Source organism: Balaenoptera acutorostrata, chromosome 14, assembly GCF_949987535.1.
Source record: "Balaenoptera acutorostrata chromosome 14, mBalAcu1.1, whole genome shotgun sequence".
In the NCBI taxonomy this organism is placed as follows: domain Eukaryota; kingdom Metazoa; phylum Chordata; class Mammalia; order Artiodactyla; family Balaenopteridae; genus Balaenoptera; species Balaenoptera acutorostrata.
Window position 1 is genome coordinate 75,240,958 of NC_080077.1, and position 19,593 is coordinate 75,260,550.

The window sequence follows — 19,593 nt, forward strand, 5'->3', positions numbered from 1 at the left end:
AAACCATTTCCACTAAGATTAGGAACAAGACAAGGTTGCCCACTCTCACCACTAGTATTCAACATAGTTTTGGAAGTTTTAGCCACAGCAATGAGAGCCAAAAAGGAAATAAAAGGAATCCAAATCAGAAAAGAAGAAGTAAAACTGTCACAATTTGCAGATGACATGATAGTATACGTGGAGAATCCTAAAGATGCTACCAGAAAACTACTAGAGCTAATCAATGAATCTGGTAAGGTAGCAGGATACAAAATTAATGCACAGAAATCTCTTGCATTCCTATACACTAATGATGAAAAATCTGAAAGAGAAATTATGGAAACACTCCCATTTACCATTGCAACAAAAAGAATAAAATACCTAGGAACAAACCTACCTAAGGAGAGAAAAGACTCATAAGCAGAAAACTATAAGACACTGATGAAAGAAATTAAAGATACAAACAGATGGAGAGATATACCATGGTCTTGGATTAGAAGAATCAACATTGTGAAAATGACTATACTACCCAAAGCAATCTACAGATTCAATGTAATCCCTATCAAACTACCAATGGCATTTTTCACAGAACTAGAACAAAAAATTTCACAATTTGTATGGAAACACAAAAGACCCTGAATAGCCAAAGCAATCTTGAGAAAGAAAAACAGAGCTGGAGGAATCAGGCTCCTGGACTTCAGACTATGAAGCTACAGTAATCAAGACAATATACTACTGGCACAAAAACAGAAATATAGATCAATGGAACGGGATAGAAAGCACAGAGATAAACCCGCGCACGTATAGTCACCTTATCTTTGATAAAGGAGGCAAGAATATACAATGGAGAAAAGACAGCCTCTTCAATAAGTGGTGCTGGGAAAACTGGACAGCTACATGTAAAAGAATGAAATTAGAACACTCCCTAACACCATACACAAAAATAAACTCAAAATCGATTAAAGACCTAAATGTAAGGCCAGACACTATAAAAGTCTTAGAGGAAAACATAGGCAGAACACTCTATGACATAAATCACAGCAAGATCCTTTTTGACCCACCTCCTAGAGGAATGGAAATAAAAACAAAAATAAACAAATGGGACCTAATGAAATTTAAAAGCTTTTGCACAGCAAAGGAAACCATAAACAAGACGAAAAGACAACCCTCAGAATGGTAGAAAATATTTGCAAACGAATCAACGGACAAAGGATTAATCTCCAAAATATACAAGCAGCTCATGCAGCTCAATATCAAAAAAACAAACAACCCAATCCAAAAATGGGCAGAAGACCTAAAGAGACATTTCTCCAAAGAAGCTACACAGATTGCCAACAAACACATGAAAGGATGCTCAACATCACTAATCATTAGAGAAATGCAAATCAAAACCACAATGAGGTATCACCTCAACACCACTCAGAATGGCCATCATCAAAAAATGTACAAACAGTACATGCTGGAGAGGGTGTAGAGAAAAGGGAACCCTCTTGCACTATTGGTGGGAATGTAAATTGATACATCCACTATGGAGAACAGTATGGAGGTTCCTTAAAAAACTAAAAATAGAACTACCATATGACCCAGCAGTCCCATTACTGGGCATATAGCCTGAGAAAACCATAATTCAAAAAGAGTCATGTACCACATTGTTCATTGCAGCACTATTTACAATAACCAGGACATGGAAGCAACCTAAGTGTCCATCGACAGATGAATGGATAAAGAAGATGTGGCACATATATACAATGGAATATTACTCAGCCATAAAAAGAAACGAAATTGAGTTATTTGTAGTGAGGTGGATGGACCTAGAGTCTGTCATACGGAGTGAAGTAAGTCAGAAAGAAAAACAAATACCGTATGCTAACACATATATATGGAATCTAAAAAAAAAACAAAACAAAACTGGTTCTGAAGAACCTAGGGGCAGGACAGGAATAAAGACACAGACGTAGAGAATGGACTTGAGGACACAGGGAGGGGGAAGGGTAAGCTGGGACGAAGTGAGAGAGTAGCACTGACATATATACACTACCAAATGTAAAACAGATAGCTAGTGGGAAGCAGCCGCAAGGCACAGGGAGATCAGCTCGGTGCTTTGTGTCCACCTAGGGGGGTGGGATAGGGACGGTGGGAGGGAGACGCAAGAGCGAGGAGAAATGTGGATACATGTATATGTATAGCTGATTCACTCTGCTTTACAGCAGAAACTAACACACCATTGTAAAGTAATGATAATCCAATAAAGATGTTAAAACAAAAACAAAAACAAAAACTAGAAATAAAATCTAGTAAGTCTTCTATTTGGGACCATATGAAGTGAAATTTCTGTCTGAAATATGTAAAGTACTATTTAAGTGTTTGCTATTAAGCTTACATTCTTTCAACAAGCAGTTACTGAACCGACATTATTTCCCACATTAGATATTTGGAACAAAAGGAACTGTTTATAATCTAGAGGAGAAGAGACAATTACAGTATAAACAAAAAATGAACCAGCTACTGAAGTAGAATAACTTCATCATTATTAATAATAATGATTAACTGTTCCCTCTCTATAAAGATAGGATGAGTACAATCATCAAGCATATTTTCTGGCTTAGTTTAAGTAAACAAAAGCTATGCATATCACAAACTCCTTGGGTGATTGTGCCAGAGCATAATCTGAAGTTGAATAAGATCACTAAAAAGTGATCTTATGGAAGATCAATGAAGATATACACACTAAATGTTCTGATGCTACAAAGCTGGGCCTCACCTGGTGTTCTCTGCCTCAGTGAATGACACCACCATTCATCAACACAGGAAGGCAGAAATCTAGGGGCGATTCTTAGTACGTTCTCCACCTCTCCTACACACTTTCCTTACATCCATTCCAGTACAGTGGTCAAGGGTGCTGGCCATGAGTCAGCTAAGAGTCTGCCACTTTCCCACTTGGCAAGTCATTGAACCTCTCCGAACCTTGGCAAGTTACTGAACCTCTCCAAACCTCCTAATCTATGTAATTGAGATGGCAAATTCCCACATTTTACAGTTGCAATGAGGATTAAGTAAGACAGTGTAGAACCTGCCACTTAGTAAACCTTCAATAAATGTTAGTGATCGCTCATTACCCTACCAATCCATTACTACAGCTTATTGATTTTTCCTCCTCAGTACGTGGCGAATCCATCCATTTCTGTCTTTACTCCCCCATCTTGTAAGTACATGTTACCACCATCTCTCATCTGTACTACTGCGGGTCTCCCCACATCCATTTCTGTTTCTCAGATCCATACTCCACACTGCAGCCAGGGTAATTTTTCTTTTCTTTTTTTTTTTTTTTGAACATCTTCATTGGAGTATAATTGCTTTACATTGTTGTGTTAGTTGTTGCTGTATAACAAAGTGAATCAGCTATACGTATACTTATATCCCCATATCCCCTCCCTCGGACTAATTTTTCGAATACACAAATCTGATTATGTCACTTGCTTTTTTCCCTTCGGTGTCTTCCCATCACTCTGAAGATCAAGAACAAAAGCCTTAGTTCAGCGAAAAGGCTCCGTAAGACTCGGCCCCTGCCTACCTCAACAGCAGCATCTCCCCTCCCTGTCTGCACAGCGCTCCTTTCTGCCTAAGAGTCTGTGCAAATGCTCCTTCCTCTGTCAAGGGCTCTCTTCTTCCTACCTCACCCGCCCGGATTCCTCTAGAGCTTCACTCAAACAATCCGTCCTCAAGAAAGCCTTTCGTGGCCCCCAGTCTAGGTCTGATCACCCCTTTCCCACATTCCTACCACTCCATTCTTTCCTTCATACATTTATCACAACTATAATTAAATATGCAATTATTTGTTTAATATATGTCTCCCAAGCAGAAAGAAAGGGTCAGGAAGGGCAGAGTTCACCTAGGTGTGCCTAGTTCACCACTGGATACATAGAGTGGGTGCTGAACAAAGAGAGGTTGTTTTCTCCGTTTCAAAGGTAAGAAAACTGAGGCTCAGGGAAGTTCAAAACAAAACTCGCCCAAGGTCATAGCAAATAAACTTGGTAGGTAGAAGAGCTCAGATTAGATGATTCTAAACTTCGTCCTCCTTTCACCACAGATCACTGTCTCTATAACAGCATGAGAACTTTTCACATTACAATGCCAAAGTTTAGAGGCAACAGAACTGAACTTGTCAATTTTTCTCCTTTGAAATTAATACATTTTAAAAAAATAAGTCTTATTTAAATGGTAAAATTGTCATTAGCTTATTATTATTTCTGTATTAATCTTTCTCATATAAGGATTATAAAACAATGGATGATATTACATTAATAGAATTCGTGCTGTGCTATAAATTCAGTTACACCTGCATACATTTATAACACTTAGTTGTATGGTCTATATTACATAACTATAGTTCAGATTATTTTATAGTAAAATATCTTTCTGAAAATAGAAAGGAATTACATTTGGGTATAGAGATCCAATACACTGATTTTACAAAAATGTACTAAGTGCATGGAGAAAAAAATTAGATTTATAATTTTCAAAAGAATCATTCCTTCAATTACAATTTCAAAAAAAGGAACACTGAAAATACTCTCAGCTTTCAAATATGATCAATATTAGACATCTCAGTGAAGATAATACCATTGTGCTTCAGCAAAAAAATAGAAAAGAACGTAGAAACCCTGGGAACAGGCAGGAAGACCAAAGGGTGGGGGGGGGGGGAAGCATATCTAAGGTTAATCAACCATTATATTAAAAAAGTATATTATTTAATTGTCTTTCATTTAATATGAATGGGTGTTCCCATTTACTTTACCTGTAACCACCAATAAAGTGCCTCCAGATGTTTTCTACATAGTGAATATTCACATATTTGAATATGCTATTGAGAGACTGCTAAGGTCCCTCCCCTGCTTTCACTAATCTCATTCAAATAAAAACCAAACCAATAACAGCTAATATCTATTTTAGATTTATTCCTAAGAAGATCCTACAGGCATAAATTAAGGAAAAACAGCACAACAAAATGAACTGTCCAACAACAGAATCAATATCTCTCACATATAAATAATAAGCAGGTAGGAAGGAAAATAAGACAGACTAGTTTTAGTTTATGTGGGATAATCCTGGGATATATTTAAATTGTTTGAGGGTAATGTTCATTTCATACATGAAAAGCAATAATATTTAGAAGGTCCAAGAAAAAAGTTCTAGGGTTAAGACTTGATGGACAAGGCTGTATGAGATCATCCTGATAATGTATTTTGCCTGGCTGACAAAATTAAAAAGCAACTGAAAAAAAAGTAAGGGCAACTACACAACCACAGGATTTAGGTAATGACCTTATATGCTAGAAATTTTTAAATCTTTTTTTTGACATAGTGCCCCTGTGCCTAAATTCAACGGAATTACGTGATCCCGTGAATGTTTTCATTACTATTTACTAAAAAGTACATGTAATATTATAAACCTGAAAGCTTTTAAATTGCTGATTTTTCCACACCCATTTCATAGGTGTTTAAATATGTTACTAGTGCCAGACATTCAAATTATAGTTGACCCTGAGCAATGCAGGGGTTAGAGGTACCGAACCCCTATACAGTCAAAAATGCACATGTAACTTTTGATACCACCAAAACTTAACTTCTAAAAGCTTACTGTTGTCTGGAAGCCTTACTGATAACATAAATAATATATTAAAACATATTTTGTATGTTATATGTATATCTATGTATATTTTATGCATTCATGACATACCTAACTTTTTCTTAATTTTTGTGATTTTTCTAGGCTATGCGGTTTGTCTGAGAGTTTTTTCAAATTGTCACAAATCTCCAAACAATTTTCCAATATATTTATTGAAAAAAAAATCCACATATAAGTGGACCCACTCAGTTCAGACCTGTGTTGCTCAAGGGTCAACTGTGTTACAATTCTGTTCAACATCATAAAGTAAGCATTAAGAATCTGGAAGACTGAGGAGAGCAAAAAGATTCTGGATTTCAAGAAGAACATGTCAAAAATTTAGTGTATATATATGAAAAGGACCAATAAAGTTTGGATTATAAACCTGCTGTTTAATAGGATAGTTACTAGCAACATGTGGCTATTGAGCTCTTGAAATGTGGCTGATCTGACAAAGAAACTAAATTTTTTAATGCAATTAATTTTAATTAAAATTTTAAAAGTGATCCTTAATTTAGTTCCGAGAAAACTTTTAAGCATGTTTCGATCAACCTAGGCATGTGAATTTAATTTTTCAAATGTAAATTTTACGAAATTAAGTATAGATTAAGTACTTCTAATAAAAATTTAGTATTTGAATGTGCTGTAAGCATAAAATACACAGTGGAATTTTGAAGACAGTACAAAAAAGAATGTAAAATATCTGACTAGTATTTTTTATGTTACATCAGTTTTATATTGATTACATGTTGAAACGGTAATATATTATTAGCTCTAATGGGCCAAGTAAAAATACAATTAAGATTATTTTCACCTGTTTCATTTATTTATTTATTTATTTTTACTGTAGCCACCAGAAAATTTTAAATTATATATGTTGCTTGTGTTACATTTCTTTTGGAAAGTGTGGATATAGACAGTTAAATTGCACTAGAGCCCAAAAAAAGCCTACAAGACGGTCTACTGCCACAACACTGGGAACTAGGAAAGACTGATGAATATTTAAATGAGTATGTGTTACGTGATTTTAGTTAGAAACTGTTCTGCCTTGAAGAAATATAATTGGTCTAGTATCAAAAATAACAGCAAAACGTTACCTTTTTGTCTTCCCACTCTTTGACTGAGTTGTTCTGCCCACTTGGAAACTGCAACACACCTCCAGTGCTGGCAGATAACAGAGGAGGTTGAACCTTGCTAAGGATCTTTGAGCAGAGCCTGAGAGAATCTGTGAGTTCAGTCAAGTGCAATGTCTGGAGGTGGCTTGTCAGGGCAGATATCATCCTGAGCAGCAACTGGGGCAAGTGTTCTGTCTGGATTTCAATATAAGTCTCCTGAAAATAAAAGCCAAGTGACAAAAGTTTATACAGTGTATAACTCCAAAGTTATGTTATTTAATTTTTAATTTATTAATATATAAGAAAAAGAAATAATTTTACTCATTTTATATGTACCATGCTCTTAATTAACATTGTATGGTCATTTATTATTAATGACGTAAAATTTCTATTCCCAAATTCTCAATTTAAGTACTTCGAAGCATGTACTATAAAAGAACCCCAGTTTTATCTGTTACATTACTGAAATTATAACATAACAAAAGTGAATACAATCAGTTAGAAACAAAACAGGCTGAATGTCATACCTGACACAGCACCCTCATACTTCTAGTGGGCTTCAACATGAGAAAGCAAAGAATTGAGGAGAGAAAAGGGGAAAAGATTTCCAACAGTCTTCATTTAATAGAATCATTAATGAATACAAATGCAGCATTAGACTATTATATACTAAACATGTAAGACTTCAATAACATGCAATTATGAAGTATATTCCATGTATTATATAAGAATTGTATATGTATTATATATAATGTATGTCAGAGGACAAAACACTTCAAAAATTTTATTTAAAATGCTATGCCAAAAGGGGGAAAAATCAATTTAATTTTAAAAATGATATTTATTTGAAGATGAGGTCTATTTCCAAAATGAAATATTTGAACTATGTTATTACATTTCCTCAATATTTTTTCACCAAGGTGATCTTACCAAAGAAACTATATCCAACAAAAAATCCACCAGTAAGCAGAAATTGGTCAGCTGTAACTCAGATGAGTCGTTAATATCTCCAGGCCCAATCTGAAGTCTGGCATGCAGTGTCCTCCTAAAAGGACAAAATTCACTTTATCAAGTATCCTATCAAGTGATGTGAATACATGTGATGACATCAGTTTTTTAAATGAGTCATGTCAACATTGGGATGCACACGGTTAACTTCTTGTGATGAAGTATGTTCCCTTTCCCCTAGGACACTACTGTATCTCTACACGGAAAATTCCCAAAGCAAGATTCCTACGCTGAACCTCTCCCTATGACACCCATCCTGAACTTCCAAGTGTTCTGGTTGGTTCTCTCTATTTGGGACTTATTTCCTATTTCTCCCACTACAGATGTCATCTTCTAGTTAAAATGGACTATTTGCTGCTTGATTTCTAACCTCAGGGCCTTTGTTCATACCAGCCTGTCCCCCTGGATAGGCACCCCCTCCCAGCCTCATTCTCTCACATCCAGAATGCAGCCATCCTTCAAACGGTAACTCCTCCAAGAAGCCTCTTCTGATACAAGTAGTAGAGATTATTCCTCCAACAAATATGCGCATTAAATCACATTAATCCTATCTGCCCATACACTGCCCTACACTCTGAAGACACAAAGTAAGAATATGCTACAGTCCCTAGCCAGCAAGAAATATAAGCCTATAGACAAATAACATAACAATGTGATAGGGTAGGAGAAGTTGATTCTGATGGGAGGTTTGAGGGAGTCATAGAAGGCTTCTGAAAGGGGGTGACCCCTTTACAGGACCTTACCAGATGGGCTAGGGAGAAGAATATTTTAGAAGAAATAACATGAGTGAAGGCTCAGCAGCATCACTGAAGGCTCAGTTAATGTTGTTCAAGGAATAGTCCAGGTTAGCTAAAGAAGGGTATATGTGTATGTTTGTGAATGTGAAAACAAAGTGGAAACCTGGGCCAGGGCCAGGTGGTGAAAAGACACCCACAATTCCTCTACATTCCTACCACATCTTAATCTCTAAGGCACCCGTAACCTTTAATTTAATACAGTACTAGGAATACGCATGAGCATGTCTTACTTGTTCCTGCTGTGAGCTCTTTGAAGACAGGCACTGTCTATATGTCTAGCATAGTGCCTTTCCACTGGGTGCGCAGTAGCTGTTCAATGAGTAAGCAAGCAGGTTTCTAAATCATTAAAGGGATTACTTTTATATTTTAAAAGACTTCTAATCCCGAGATCATAAATGCTTACTTGTTGACTCTATGCTCCCAAGGCTTGAGAGGTTAATCTGCTGCTGAGAGAATTTGGTCTAGAATCCAGACAGAAATTCTACCCAGGTTCACTAGTATGACTGGGTTTTCAGAGCATTTTTTAAGGTTTACGACCTAAGGAGTGGATGATCATATGGGCTGGTTCTGTGTTTTTAAAAACATAAAAGTGACCGAGGACTTTTTCGTTATTCAAAGTGAGAAGCGTCTTGGGAAAGGGTGCTGAGGCGCCAGCCACAATGTGCTGTTTTCTCTACAACAGAGAAAAACTGGGTTACTACAGACTGGAGAGGGGAATCGTTCATCCATGCTGGGGACTGAGTAACATGTGCTGTTTTCTCTACAACAGAGAAAAACTGGGTTAATACAGACTGGAGAGGGGAAATCGTTCATCCATGCTGGGGACTGAGTAACTCATCTCTACACTCCTTTTCAAATCTAAGATCATACGATCAACGATTCTGTATTCTAGAGTGACATGGCAGAGACAGATTATGGCCATTAAATGATAGTTGTCAGTAGTGGTAGTAAAATGTATAAAAGAACATTCTTTTCATTAAACTCAAGAACTTAAAAAAAATAACAAAGACTGGCTTTGAATGCTATTGAATGAAAATGAATAAAACAGTTTAACGTACCTACAACATTCTTCAAACCAACGTGCAACATAATCCCACATATAATAAGGCTCAAAGGAATTAAAGAGAAGGTTGGCAGTTTTAATCAGTTCTGCTGTTTTCTTATTTTCCCTTAATTTACTAAAAAAAAAAGGAAAAAACAAAAACTGATAAATATAACATCTACTTTTTCAAATTTAAATGTGAGTGGAATGATGTTAGGGGAGTACATATTCCTAAGTATTTGCTAGAAAACTTGTTAGTCAGAATATTGCAACAAATAATTTTTATCTACTGCCACTTTATCACTTTATGTGTAGTTATGTTTCCAAATTTGAGTTTTTATAACTCAAATGTATGATCAAGATCAGAAATTAACCTTGCATAAGAAAAATAGCTGTGCTTCCAGCAGAAGAACAGGAAGTTCTTTTTGAACTATTTTGAGAGCCTGATGGTGAATTTGGCATTAAATTCCTTTGTTTCCCTTGGCACATATAAACTGAGTAGTGATGTTTTTTTAAAATTAATTAATTAATTAATTAATTTTTGGTTATGCTGGGTCTTCGTTGCTGCGTGCAGGCTTTCTGTAGCTGTGGCGAGCGGGGGCTACTCTTCGTTGTGGTGAGCAGGTTTCTCATTGCGGTGGCTTCTCTTGTTGTGGAGCACAGGCTCTAGGTGCACGGGCTTCAATAGTTGTGGCATGCGGGCTCAGTAGTTGTGGCTTGCGGGCTCTAGAGTGCAGGCTCAGGAGTTGTGGTGCATGGGCTTAGTTGCTCCGCGGCACGTGGGATCTTCTTGGACCAGGGCTCGAACCCGTGTCCCCTGCATTGGCAGGCGGATTCTTAACCACTGCGCCACCACGGAAGGCCTGGTGATTTGATTTTGACAGCCTTGATTCTGAAAGAATTTTGTCTGCTTTCCTGTACTATTCAGGATTTGTTTGAGAAAGGTTAAGTTTATCTTGGTGAGTTTCAATCAAATTATTATTTTTAGCTTGAAAAACAATAACAACAAAAAGAAGTAATACTGTCAATAGCCACTCTTACTGTAATTCCATCAGGGAAAAATAACTTTGTTATTTCAACTGGGAGCCCTCTAGCCTATTAAATACCCACCTAACTACCATCTCCTGTCACCCTTCCTAACAATTAAAACAATTATTTTTCTATATAGTGATGTACTGTCAATATAACTAGCATGTTATAGCACGAAAGGCTAATTAAACACTCTATGGGACAAAATAAATTATCAGGCAGTGTACAGAATGAAACAGAGTACAAGGTTAGTCAATATTAGCTGCTCAAACAAAAATCAGAGGGGATTATATTTATCAGAAATCAAAAACTGTCTTAAAAAGTTTTAATATATAAAAGTATGCTTTAGGAAAGCCCAGGTTATCTCCAAAGTGTCACCAAGGTGACACTAATAAAATGCAAAGTGAGAATTACCTGGTGGTCCAGTAGTTAGGACTCTGCACTTTCACTGCTGAGGGCCCAGGTTCAATCCCTGGTCAGGGAACTAAGATCCCACAAGCCACACAGTGAAGCCAAAAATAATTAATTAATTAATTAATTAAATAAAATGCAAACTATGTAAAAGAAATTGTTGTCTTGGATCCTTTGTCATAATGATAGATGAGACTGGAAAACAGGTAGGCTCCTTAAAGTACAGAAGAAATGAAAAAGTAAGACTTTGTCAGCATGTATCTACCACTGACTTGGAGACGAGGATATGCTAATGTTATATGACTTCTCCCAGGGATTAAAAAAAATATGTGTATATATAAACACACACATATATACATATAGAAATAATTTGAAAGAAGAAAGAACCATCACTTGAAAAAAAGTCTTTAAAGAACGCCTAGTGCCCCCTGATTCAGTTAATTCTGTGTTCAAGTCTTTTTTCTGATCTATACTTTGGTCTCCTGAGTGTGTCAAGGCACCAAGAGGGCACTACCCCATGCAAACTACCAGGCCTGGTTACCAAGCAAGGTACAGCTTTCATTATTAACTGACATGTGAAAGCTAATCTCTTGTGAGTTTGATAAGTGTGGATGAATTCCCTGGAATCTATATCTTCACATTAACTGCTAAAATTTAGTTTTCTAAACTGGTGAGGTTGAGAACCAACCCTGGAAGGTGGTGACATTGTACACAGCACTCATGCTACACGTGCCTGTTTGAAGGGTCAGTGCAGTTAATCATGAGAGTTCACATTACTAAAATATAGTGATACTTTAAATCAAACTCACTCATTCATAACACAAATTTCATATAGCAATGTCTACTTTACAAATATTAATACAGGAGGGCCTTTGTGTCGTGCTTAATATTTGGGTAATCCACCTGCTTAACTGAGCGTGATCCTTGCTGAAGGGTGGTTCCAGCTGAAGATCCAATTCTGCTTTACACTGAGAATATAATGTTCTGAACACTTCAATAAGGACATCTTCTAGAATTACAGGTCCTAGAATTAATATACATATTAAGGACAATAATCAATATTACAAATCATGATTATCTGCAAATTGGCACAATTAAAGTATGCTTTAAAACAAGCATTTTGAAAACATAATGTTTTTTCCAGAAGTGAAACTAAACTTCACATCCTGAGAGGCTAACAGTGAAATAGTAAATCACTGAACAAATGTTTATTTAACTATATAGGTTGACTTAATAGAAATTACAAAATCAGGGAAATTGGTTTTGCCAGTTAGTAGCTCTATTAGCTTGGACAAGTTATGTAACTTCTTTGAGCTTTAGTTTCTTCATGCAGAATGAGGATAATAGCAAACTTATGGGACCATCAGTGTAAGGGTTAGGAAAACTTCTGTAAGATGGGTAGCATGGTTCCCAGAATATAATGAGTATTCAATGAATGTAACTTACATTACTATTATTAATTAAAATAATACAGAAGTGCACAAGGCTAAACTTTACTGCTATAAGAGATGCCAATCTCCTCAGAAAACTTTCTGAACTTCCATCTATTACCACGGAATAGAGCCACTGGTACAACTCAAGTTATTTTTATATTTAAATTTTTTCATTTTTCTTTTAAGAGTTGGTGAGAGAACTTATGCATATTTGCTAAAACTTCTGCACATAATTTAATAAAACTACATACTTTATTATTTCACTTTATCGTTGCTAATATTTTCAGTTTTCCTTAATTTCTGTCCCAGGTGCCATGGCTATCTTTCCCAGAGATCTAGTATATAAGAAGTGCACAGTGAAGAAAGGGAAAACACATAAAACCAAGTGGATGTGGGGAAGAAGGCTGAGGGATGGGACTAAAATACTTTTGCTCAAATCCTTGAATTCTGTGAACTATAAGATAGTCATGACAGATCATCAGTGTTTCCATTTCAGTACCTTAATCAGGATTAAGAGGAGCTTAGATAGCACCTTTAAGGTGACTCCTCTGCTACCTATGTAGTACAGGGTAGACATATGATAACATACCAGCTGAATGTACATCTGTATCTTCTTAATGTTCTAGAGTGAATTTTAGGTGAGAAATTGTTGAGAACCTGTATTTAAAAGGCCACCTCAAAATACACCAATTTTTCTAAGTAATGACTTTGTCTTATTTTTATCATGAAGCAATACAAAACAACCACATATGATCTTATGCCCTAGGATAGTTAGGATAGTATACATTACCTAGCTCAGGTTTGTCCAGTAAACTGATTAAAATACGAAAAGGTTTTAGATCCTGCATTAAAGTGCTCTCTTCTCCAAATCCATTCACGTGTAAGATCCCCACCATTGCCTTCAAAGAAGAAAAAGTACATTAATCATTTAAGTAAACAAATTCAAAGATTTTTTCTTAAGAAAAATATTTTTATATACAACCATATGTAAACAGAGATTTACATCTCCTATTGCTTTTCTGAAGTTCTTTTGCTGAAGTTGGCTTTTTTCCTCTGCTAGGGGGAAAAGAAAAGTTATATTCATTTCTCTTGACAGAAGAAAAAAGGGCTTAACTTTTCCACCTTTTTTTCTAGAGAAAATGTAAAGAAAATCTAGAAAAATAAATTCATGAATTATTTGATTTCCTAAAAGATAAAACTGTTCCTCTTGACTGTCAACATGCCCCAAACTATCACTCGTTATCATGGCAGTATCTACTATTATGCAATTATTTTCCCATTAGTAACTCAAAACTGTATTCTTATAACCTCACTTATTTCAAACTGTTTCAGATACCATGTACTCTCTCAGTTTATGATATCTTGAATAAATTTAATTGAAGTAAAAATAATATGAAATAAGCCTATAAGATCATTTTAATATTTCCATTACAAAAGTAGTTTAACATTTAGATTCTTGTTGCAACCCAAATTTCCCTGGAATTTCAGAGTAAATAACACAGGTCCTGGCTCATTTTTGGAAGAGCTCCAACTTGCACAGGGCAGACAGGTGAGAAGCTGCAACTACGTTGTGATGAACTCATGAAAACACAGTAAATGAAGAAAAAGATCTCAGGACTGACACAGAAGTGAGTCTAGCTTACCATTACTCACTTATTTTATTGCAGCCATTTGCTTGTTACAGTCATTCTTAGGAAGTTTGTGAGTCTTGTCTCCACCCCTTCAACTGTAAATTAATTCATTTAAGGCAGGACTCTGTCTTATTTGTTATTTGTTGAGTAACTACAGTGGTCACGGAGTAACCAAAAAATGAAATGAAAGCATCCATTACCTGAACCAACAATTCTTTTGAAAAGGTAGTGAAATAGTAAGTGGCGTGTTCTTCAGGATTGCTGTGTCTTGTGCTTCTGGGTCCTATGATAGCACCGTTGTTATCAAAACCTCCATGGAAACAAATTGTAAAATAAATTAAAATGGAATTCTTAAAACTGTTGTTCACTAAATACCAAAACAGCAAATATCTCAAAAACAGCACTAAACACTTACCAATTAGTAGCCCAATCAATGTCAGCAAGAGAGATCATTTTAGATAGTTTAATAAAGGGAAACCAGTTCAATACATAAGTGAGTATCATAGTAAACTTCCAGAATTATCTTGGTTTTTTTCAATCAGTGAAATAACTGAAGATTCAGAAAATCCAAAATAAGTTATATTGTGTCTTCTCACTCTAGGCACTAAAGAGTTGTGAAGACAGGCCAAACACTCACAAAAAGTATGGAAGAACAAAGTGTACACAATATTTTACTGCCTGAGTGGGAGACAGGTACCATGTGTGGGACAGTAGTACTAGTCCTGATTCCTTTCAAGTTTTGGATATTATGTCATTATTTTGATTATGAATTTATCCTTCTTTGTCTACATACTTAGAGTATAACAGCCTCAATTTATAAGGGGAAAAAAATCTTGTCAAAGGGAACATGACCTATAGATTAAAACAGCTTCTTCAACTAAGAAGCTTTTGAGATTTCTTCATACCATACACAACTCATACTGTCTTTATTTTTATTGTCTATTTAAGTAAACTTTTAGTTTCTTAATTTAGGACATACATAAACTTGATAATACTTATGTATGGAAAATTTCCCTTCATCCTTTCCTAGCTAAGACCACACACATCAAACACTTACCGAGAAGCCAGGCATAAAGTCTTCGGTTCAGGGACATATCCCTCCTTAATACTACGTGCAGGGCTGCTGACAAGATCCTTATCATGTCTGGTCGAGTGGCCTGCAACAGTTGGGAATGTGGTTGTACTTAATCACATACAAAAATATATTACTTTCTTTCCTCTTTAAAAAAATAATACCTCACAGTACATTCAGAACTTGAGGGTTTATGAGGTACTTTCATACAACATTATCTCATTTGATCTTTCAAACACAGGAATTATTACTTCCATGTTACAGATTAGGAAACAGAAAAGCTGGATAACACAGCTATTTAGTTGCATAGCTAAAACTATAACTGAAATAGTTTAACCTCCATTTTAAAGTTCTTTATCCTATCCAATATTAGCAAAATCTGTCAGAAACAAAGAAATTGGAGCCAGAAGGGACAGACACAAGAAAATAATATGCCTTTAGTCTTTCACATTCATAGTGGTGTCAACTGACTATAAATAAACTGTTCAGAAGTTCACTATCTTCATGAATTCCAAGTCTTTCATTTCCTGTTCTTTTTAAAATTTTTATCCTGTAGTATTTCAAACACGGAGAAATACAGAAAACAATATAATGAACCCTTTTTGTAACCATCACCCAGCTTTAACAAACCTTAATATCTTTTTTTCATTTTATTCCAGGTCTTTTAAAGAGAAATAATTCACTATTTGCCTCTTTCCTAATAGCCTTAATTAGATGTTTAAAATATGATTTACTAAAGGAGATCTGGTTTCAGCTAAAAGGGTTCAAGTTAAAAGAAAAAAGGAAAGCAGTTAATTAAATTGCTGTCAATTTTAAGAATATTACTAGATAATTACTTTAGAATAGAATTTTGGAATTTGAGCATTAGAAGGTATGGTAGAAATCACCTAGTCTCACAACCACTTTAGAATAAAGGACCAGAGCCTCACAGGGCCTAAGTACTTAAATGCCTTGTTGGTGCCCAGTTGATAGAGAATGCACCTCTCCTTAATCAGACTACCCAACTTTTTACTACACCATGCTTTTTGACAGACAGTATTAGAAAGGAATTCACCCAACTTGCTTATTTTAAAGGAATCTTAGAGAAATAATTGACACGTTACAGAACACAGATCATCAACAGCTGCCAAAATACGGCCACTCATCTGAACACAGGTGTCTTCTATTCATCTAAGCAATTCTCAAACGGTGGTTCCCAGACTCCCGGGGATCTCTAAGAGCCTTTCAGGAGGACCACAAGGTAAAAAAAAAATTTATAAAACAATACCAAGATGTTATTCGCCTTTTTTGATGTGTTAACATTTGCTCTGATCATGCAATAGTGGGTAAAACTGCTGGCATCTTAACACAAAAAGAAGCAGTACCAGAGTGGCATCCACTGTACTTGTAGTCATTGTATTTTTTACTGTTATGTATTTACAGTAAAAGTCAAAAACGAAAAAAGAAAAAACAGTCAGTTTCACTTAAGGATGTCGATTAAACAGCAAACATTTATTTTATTAAGTATTGACTCTTGAGTACCTGTCTTTTAATATTCTGTGTAATGAAAGGAGTATACATAAAGCACTCCTACTGTAAACTGAAGCATGATGGATGTCTCGAGGAAAAGCACTTGTGTGAGTATTTGAATTGTGAGGTGAACTACCAGCTATTTGTCACAGAATACCACTTTTACCTGAAAGAATGACTGATATAATCTATGATTATTCAGGCTTGGACACCTGGCAGACATTTTCTCAAAAATAAACAAAGTGAGCCTGTCACTTCAAGGAAAACAATTAATATTCATTGTTACAAATAATAAAATTTGAGCTTCCAAGAGAAAATTAGAATTTTGGAAAATTTGTATTTGGCTTGAAATTATATTGAATTGAACTGAATTGGCTTGAAAGCTTCCCAATACCTAACAAACTTTACTGATGAGATCAGTGGTGATACTAGTAAATGTGATTGTTGCTGTGTTAACACTTGGGAGATATGCATTATTCAGTAAAACAACACTTTCCAAACAACCAATCATGATGTTACAAAAGCATGTATGGGTAAAAGATCCATTCAAAGTGCAAGACAGACCAGTGGATTTTAATGAAACGCACTATGCAAAGTTCATTGATATGGTTTTAGACTTCATATTACAACTAATTGTTTTGAAAACTATAGCTTGTTGAGTTTTGGTGTAGCGTCAAAGAAAAATATACTATTTTAACAAAAAAGACTATTGAAATACCCCTTCCTTTTCCAACTACTATCTGTGTGAGATCAAATTTTATCCATATACTTCAATCAAAAGAAAAAAATCACAACAGAGTGAATGCTGAAGTAGATACGAGCATTCTGCTTTCTACTATTAGACCAGACATTAAAGAGATTTGCAAAAAATATAAAACAATGCTAATCTACAAATTCTCTTTAACATGTTGGAAAATACTCTCAAAAAATATTATTTGTACTCATGTGATAACTTTATTATTTTAAATGAATTAGTAAATATTTTAAAATTTGTCAGTTTTAATTTATAATATGATAAACATAGATAGATCTAACCTACATAAGCAAAAGAATTTTTAGGATCCTCAATATTTTTAAAGAGTGTAATGGGGTCCTGAAACCAAAGAACTGCTGATCTACCTATTTAACCTCAGATATGTAGGTCACAGATATTGTCACAAGATATGAAAAGTACTCATGTCTTCCAATCTTATTTTGAGAGAAAAGCTTACTTTCCTAAGAAAGTAAGAAGTCACTTCTTGATTACTATTGACATCACTACGTATTGCTAATATGGAAAAAAATTCTATTATAATCTCAATTAAAGGTCTAACTTCTAGAGATTAGGGTCAACTTTCCATAAAATTAATAAAAAGAGTCTAATAAACTTGTAAAGCGCTAACACTCCTAACAGCAATCACTCTTTTTGGGATAAGGTAATGAAGGCTCTCTTAAATTACCATTGCAATCAATACTTGTTATGAGTTTATCACATGCAAGACATGTAAAGGAGGAAAGTGGGGAACAAAGATTACTCTGTCATGATCCTTTGATCCTTTTTCTCAGGTAATCTAATAATATGGTATAGTAATGGGGGGGAAGAGTATTAGAATTGGGTCTGGGTGGAGTACGTACTTTTAAAAAACATATTCAACACAGCTATTGTTTTCATAATACAAATTACAGAAGGAAGGCAGAGAAAATCTTCTTGGTTGGTAGGGATACAGAGGTGGTAGAGTAAGAAAGTACTGAAAGAAGCTCAGGCTGAAAAAAGGCTGAGAAGTACTGGTCTAGTGAGATTACATTGTTCTTCTCAGTTTAAGTCTACCATGACTTAATTCTTCAGATCTTGCTGAATCATCTATCAGTATACTGAAGGACTAATAGCGCTGAAAGTTTGAAAGGGAAGAAAGCAATGGGAATGTTTAAGAGTAAAGGTTAATACGTTTTTTTAATAAACATTTTAGGCTTTTGAGCCACATATATTTCTTTGCCATAATCTCCTTTGTTTTCTTTTATAAGCTTTTTAAAAAGTAAAAAATCATTCTTACCTTGCAGGCTGCTTGCCCACCTCTCTACTGGTAAGCTTAGACTACACTCATATGCCCCAGCAGCCATTTCTGTGAAAAGCCAGAGGCAGAATAAAGGCCCCTGGCTTAAGGATGGCAAGTCTTAAAATAGAAACTGGGGGTGGTTTATGTCCCACCCCTATAAAAATACTGTTCCTATTACTAGGGAACAGTATAGGCAATGAAGGGTAAGATTCTTCAATTATTAATAACTCAATTTCAAACTGAATAAAGTAATAAAGAAAAATTTGAGCATGGCCAATCATAATGAAAATTCACTAGTTATCTACTAACCACAGCTCTTACAAAATCCCAAATAATAGTCTTTTCTGCTAATGACATTTTAGAAACAAACTTACTTTTCCAAGGTAAAAGTTTTCCATTTCTTATTACATTTGTTAGGTATGTAGTTCCACCATTCTGAATACTTACACATTGGTGCTCTAAATTGCTCATCAGAATTTAGAACTCAAAAGAATTTAGATCACTTCCTTAAAAAATGAGGATAGTGATTAAATTAAGTTCCAGCTTCATTTACGATTTAAGTGAGCTATTCTCATCTGTCATGAAAGTACAGTTGACCCATGAACAAAGAGGGGGTTAAGAGTGCCGACAGTTAATGGAAAATCCAAGCATAATTTCAGTCGGCCCTCCATATCCGCAGTTCCATATCCTAGCATTCAAACAACCGTGGATCTTGTAGTACTGTAGTATTTACTACTGAAAAAAAATCTGCATATAAGTGGACCTGTGCAGTTCAAACCCTTGTTCAAATTTCAACTGTACTAGAGAATGTCAGAGTAACTCAATATTTGGCTTTCAAATTACAGCCAACTCTGCTAAGGGTCTGACATA

The 19,593-nt window shown here is 35.3% G+C and overlaps 1 protein-coding gene across 10 annotated transcripts in view; it reads right to left on the reverse strand.

The window, feature by feature from the left end:
* DOP1A (DOP1 leucine zipper like protein A) overlaps window positions 1-19,593 on the reverse strand; it is a 114,172-nt gene that overhangs the window by 48,478 nt on the left and 46,101 nt on the right. For 5 of the 10 annotated variants that reach the window (XM_057527571.1, XM_057527574.1, XM_057527570.1 and 2 more), the window contains 8 exons: window positions 15,167-15,266; window positions 14,310-14,419; window positions 13,269-13,377; window positions 11,949-12,069; window positions 9,622-9,741; window positions 7,689-7,803; window positions 7,286-7,315; window positions 6,741-6,974 (listed from right to left, as the gene is read on the reverse strand). In XM_057527571.1, the coding sequence (XP_057383554.1) occupies window positions 6,741-6,974; window positions 7,286-7,315; window positions 7,689-7,803; window positions 9,622-9,741; window positions 11,949-12,069; window positions 13,269-13,377; window positions 14,310-14,419; window positions 15,167-15,266 (939 nt within the window). The remainder of the gene's footprint in view (window positions 1-6,740; window positions 6,975-7,285; window positions 7,316-7,688; window positions 7,804-9,621; window positions 9,742-11,948; window positions 12,070-13,268; window positions 13,378-14,309; window positions 14,420-15,166; window positions 15,267-19,593) is intronic. The other 5 variants (XM_057527576.1, XM_057527573.1, XM_057527580.1 and 2 more) reach the window with 2 other exon arrangements.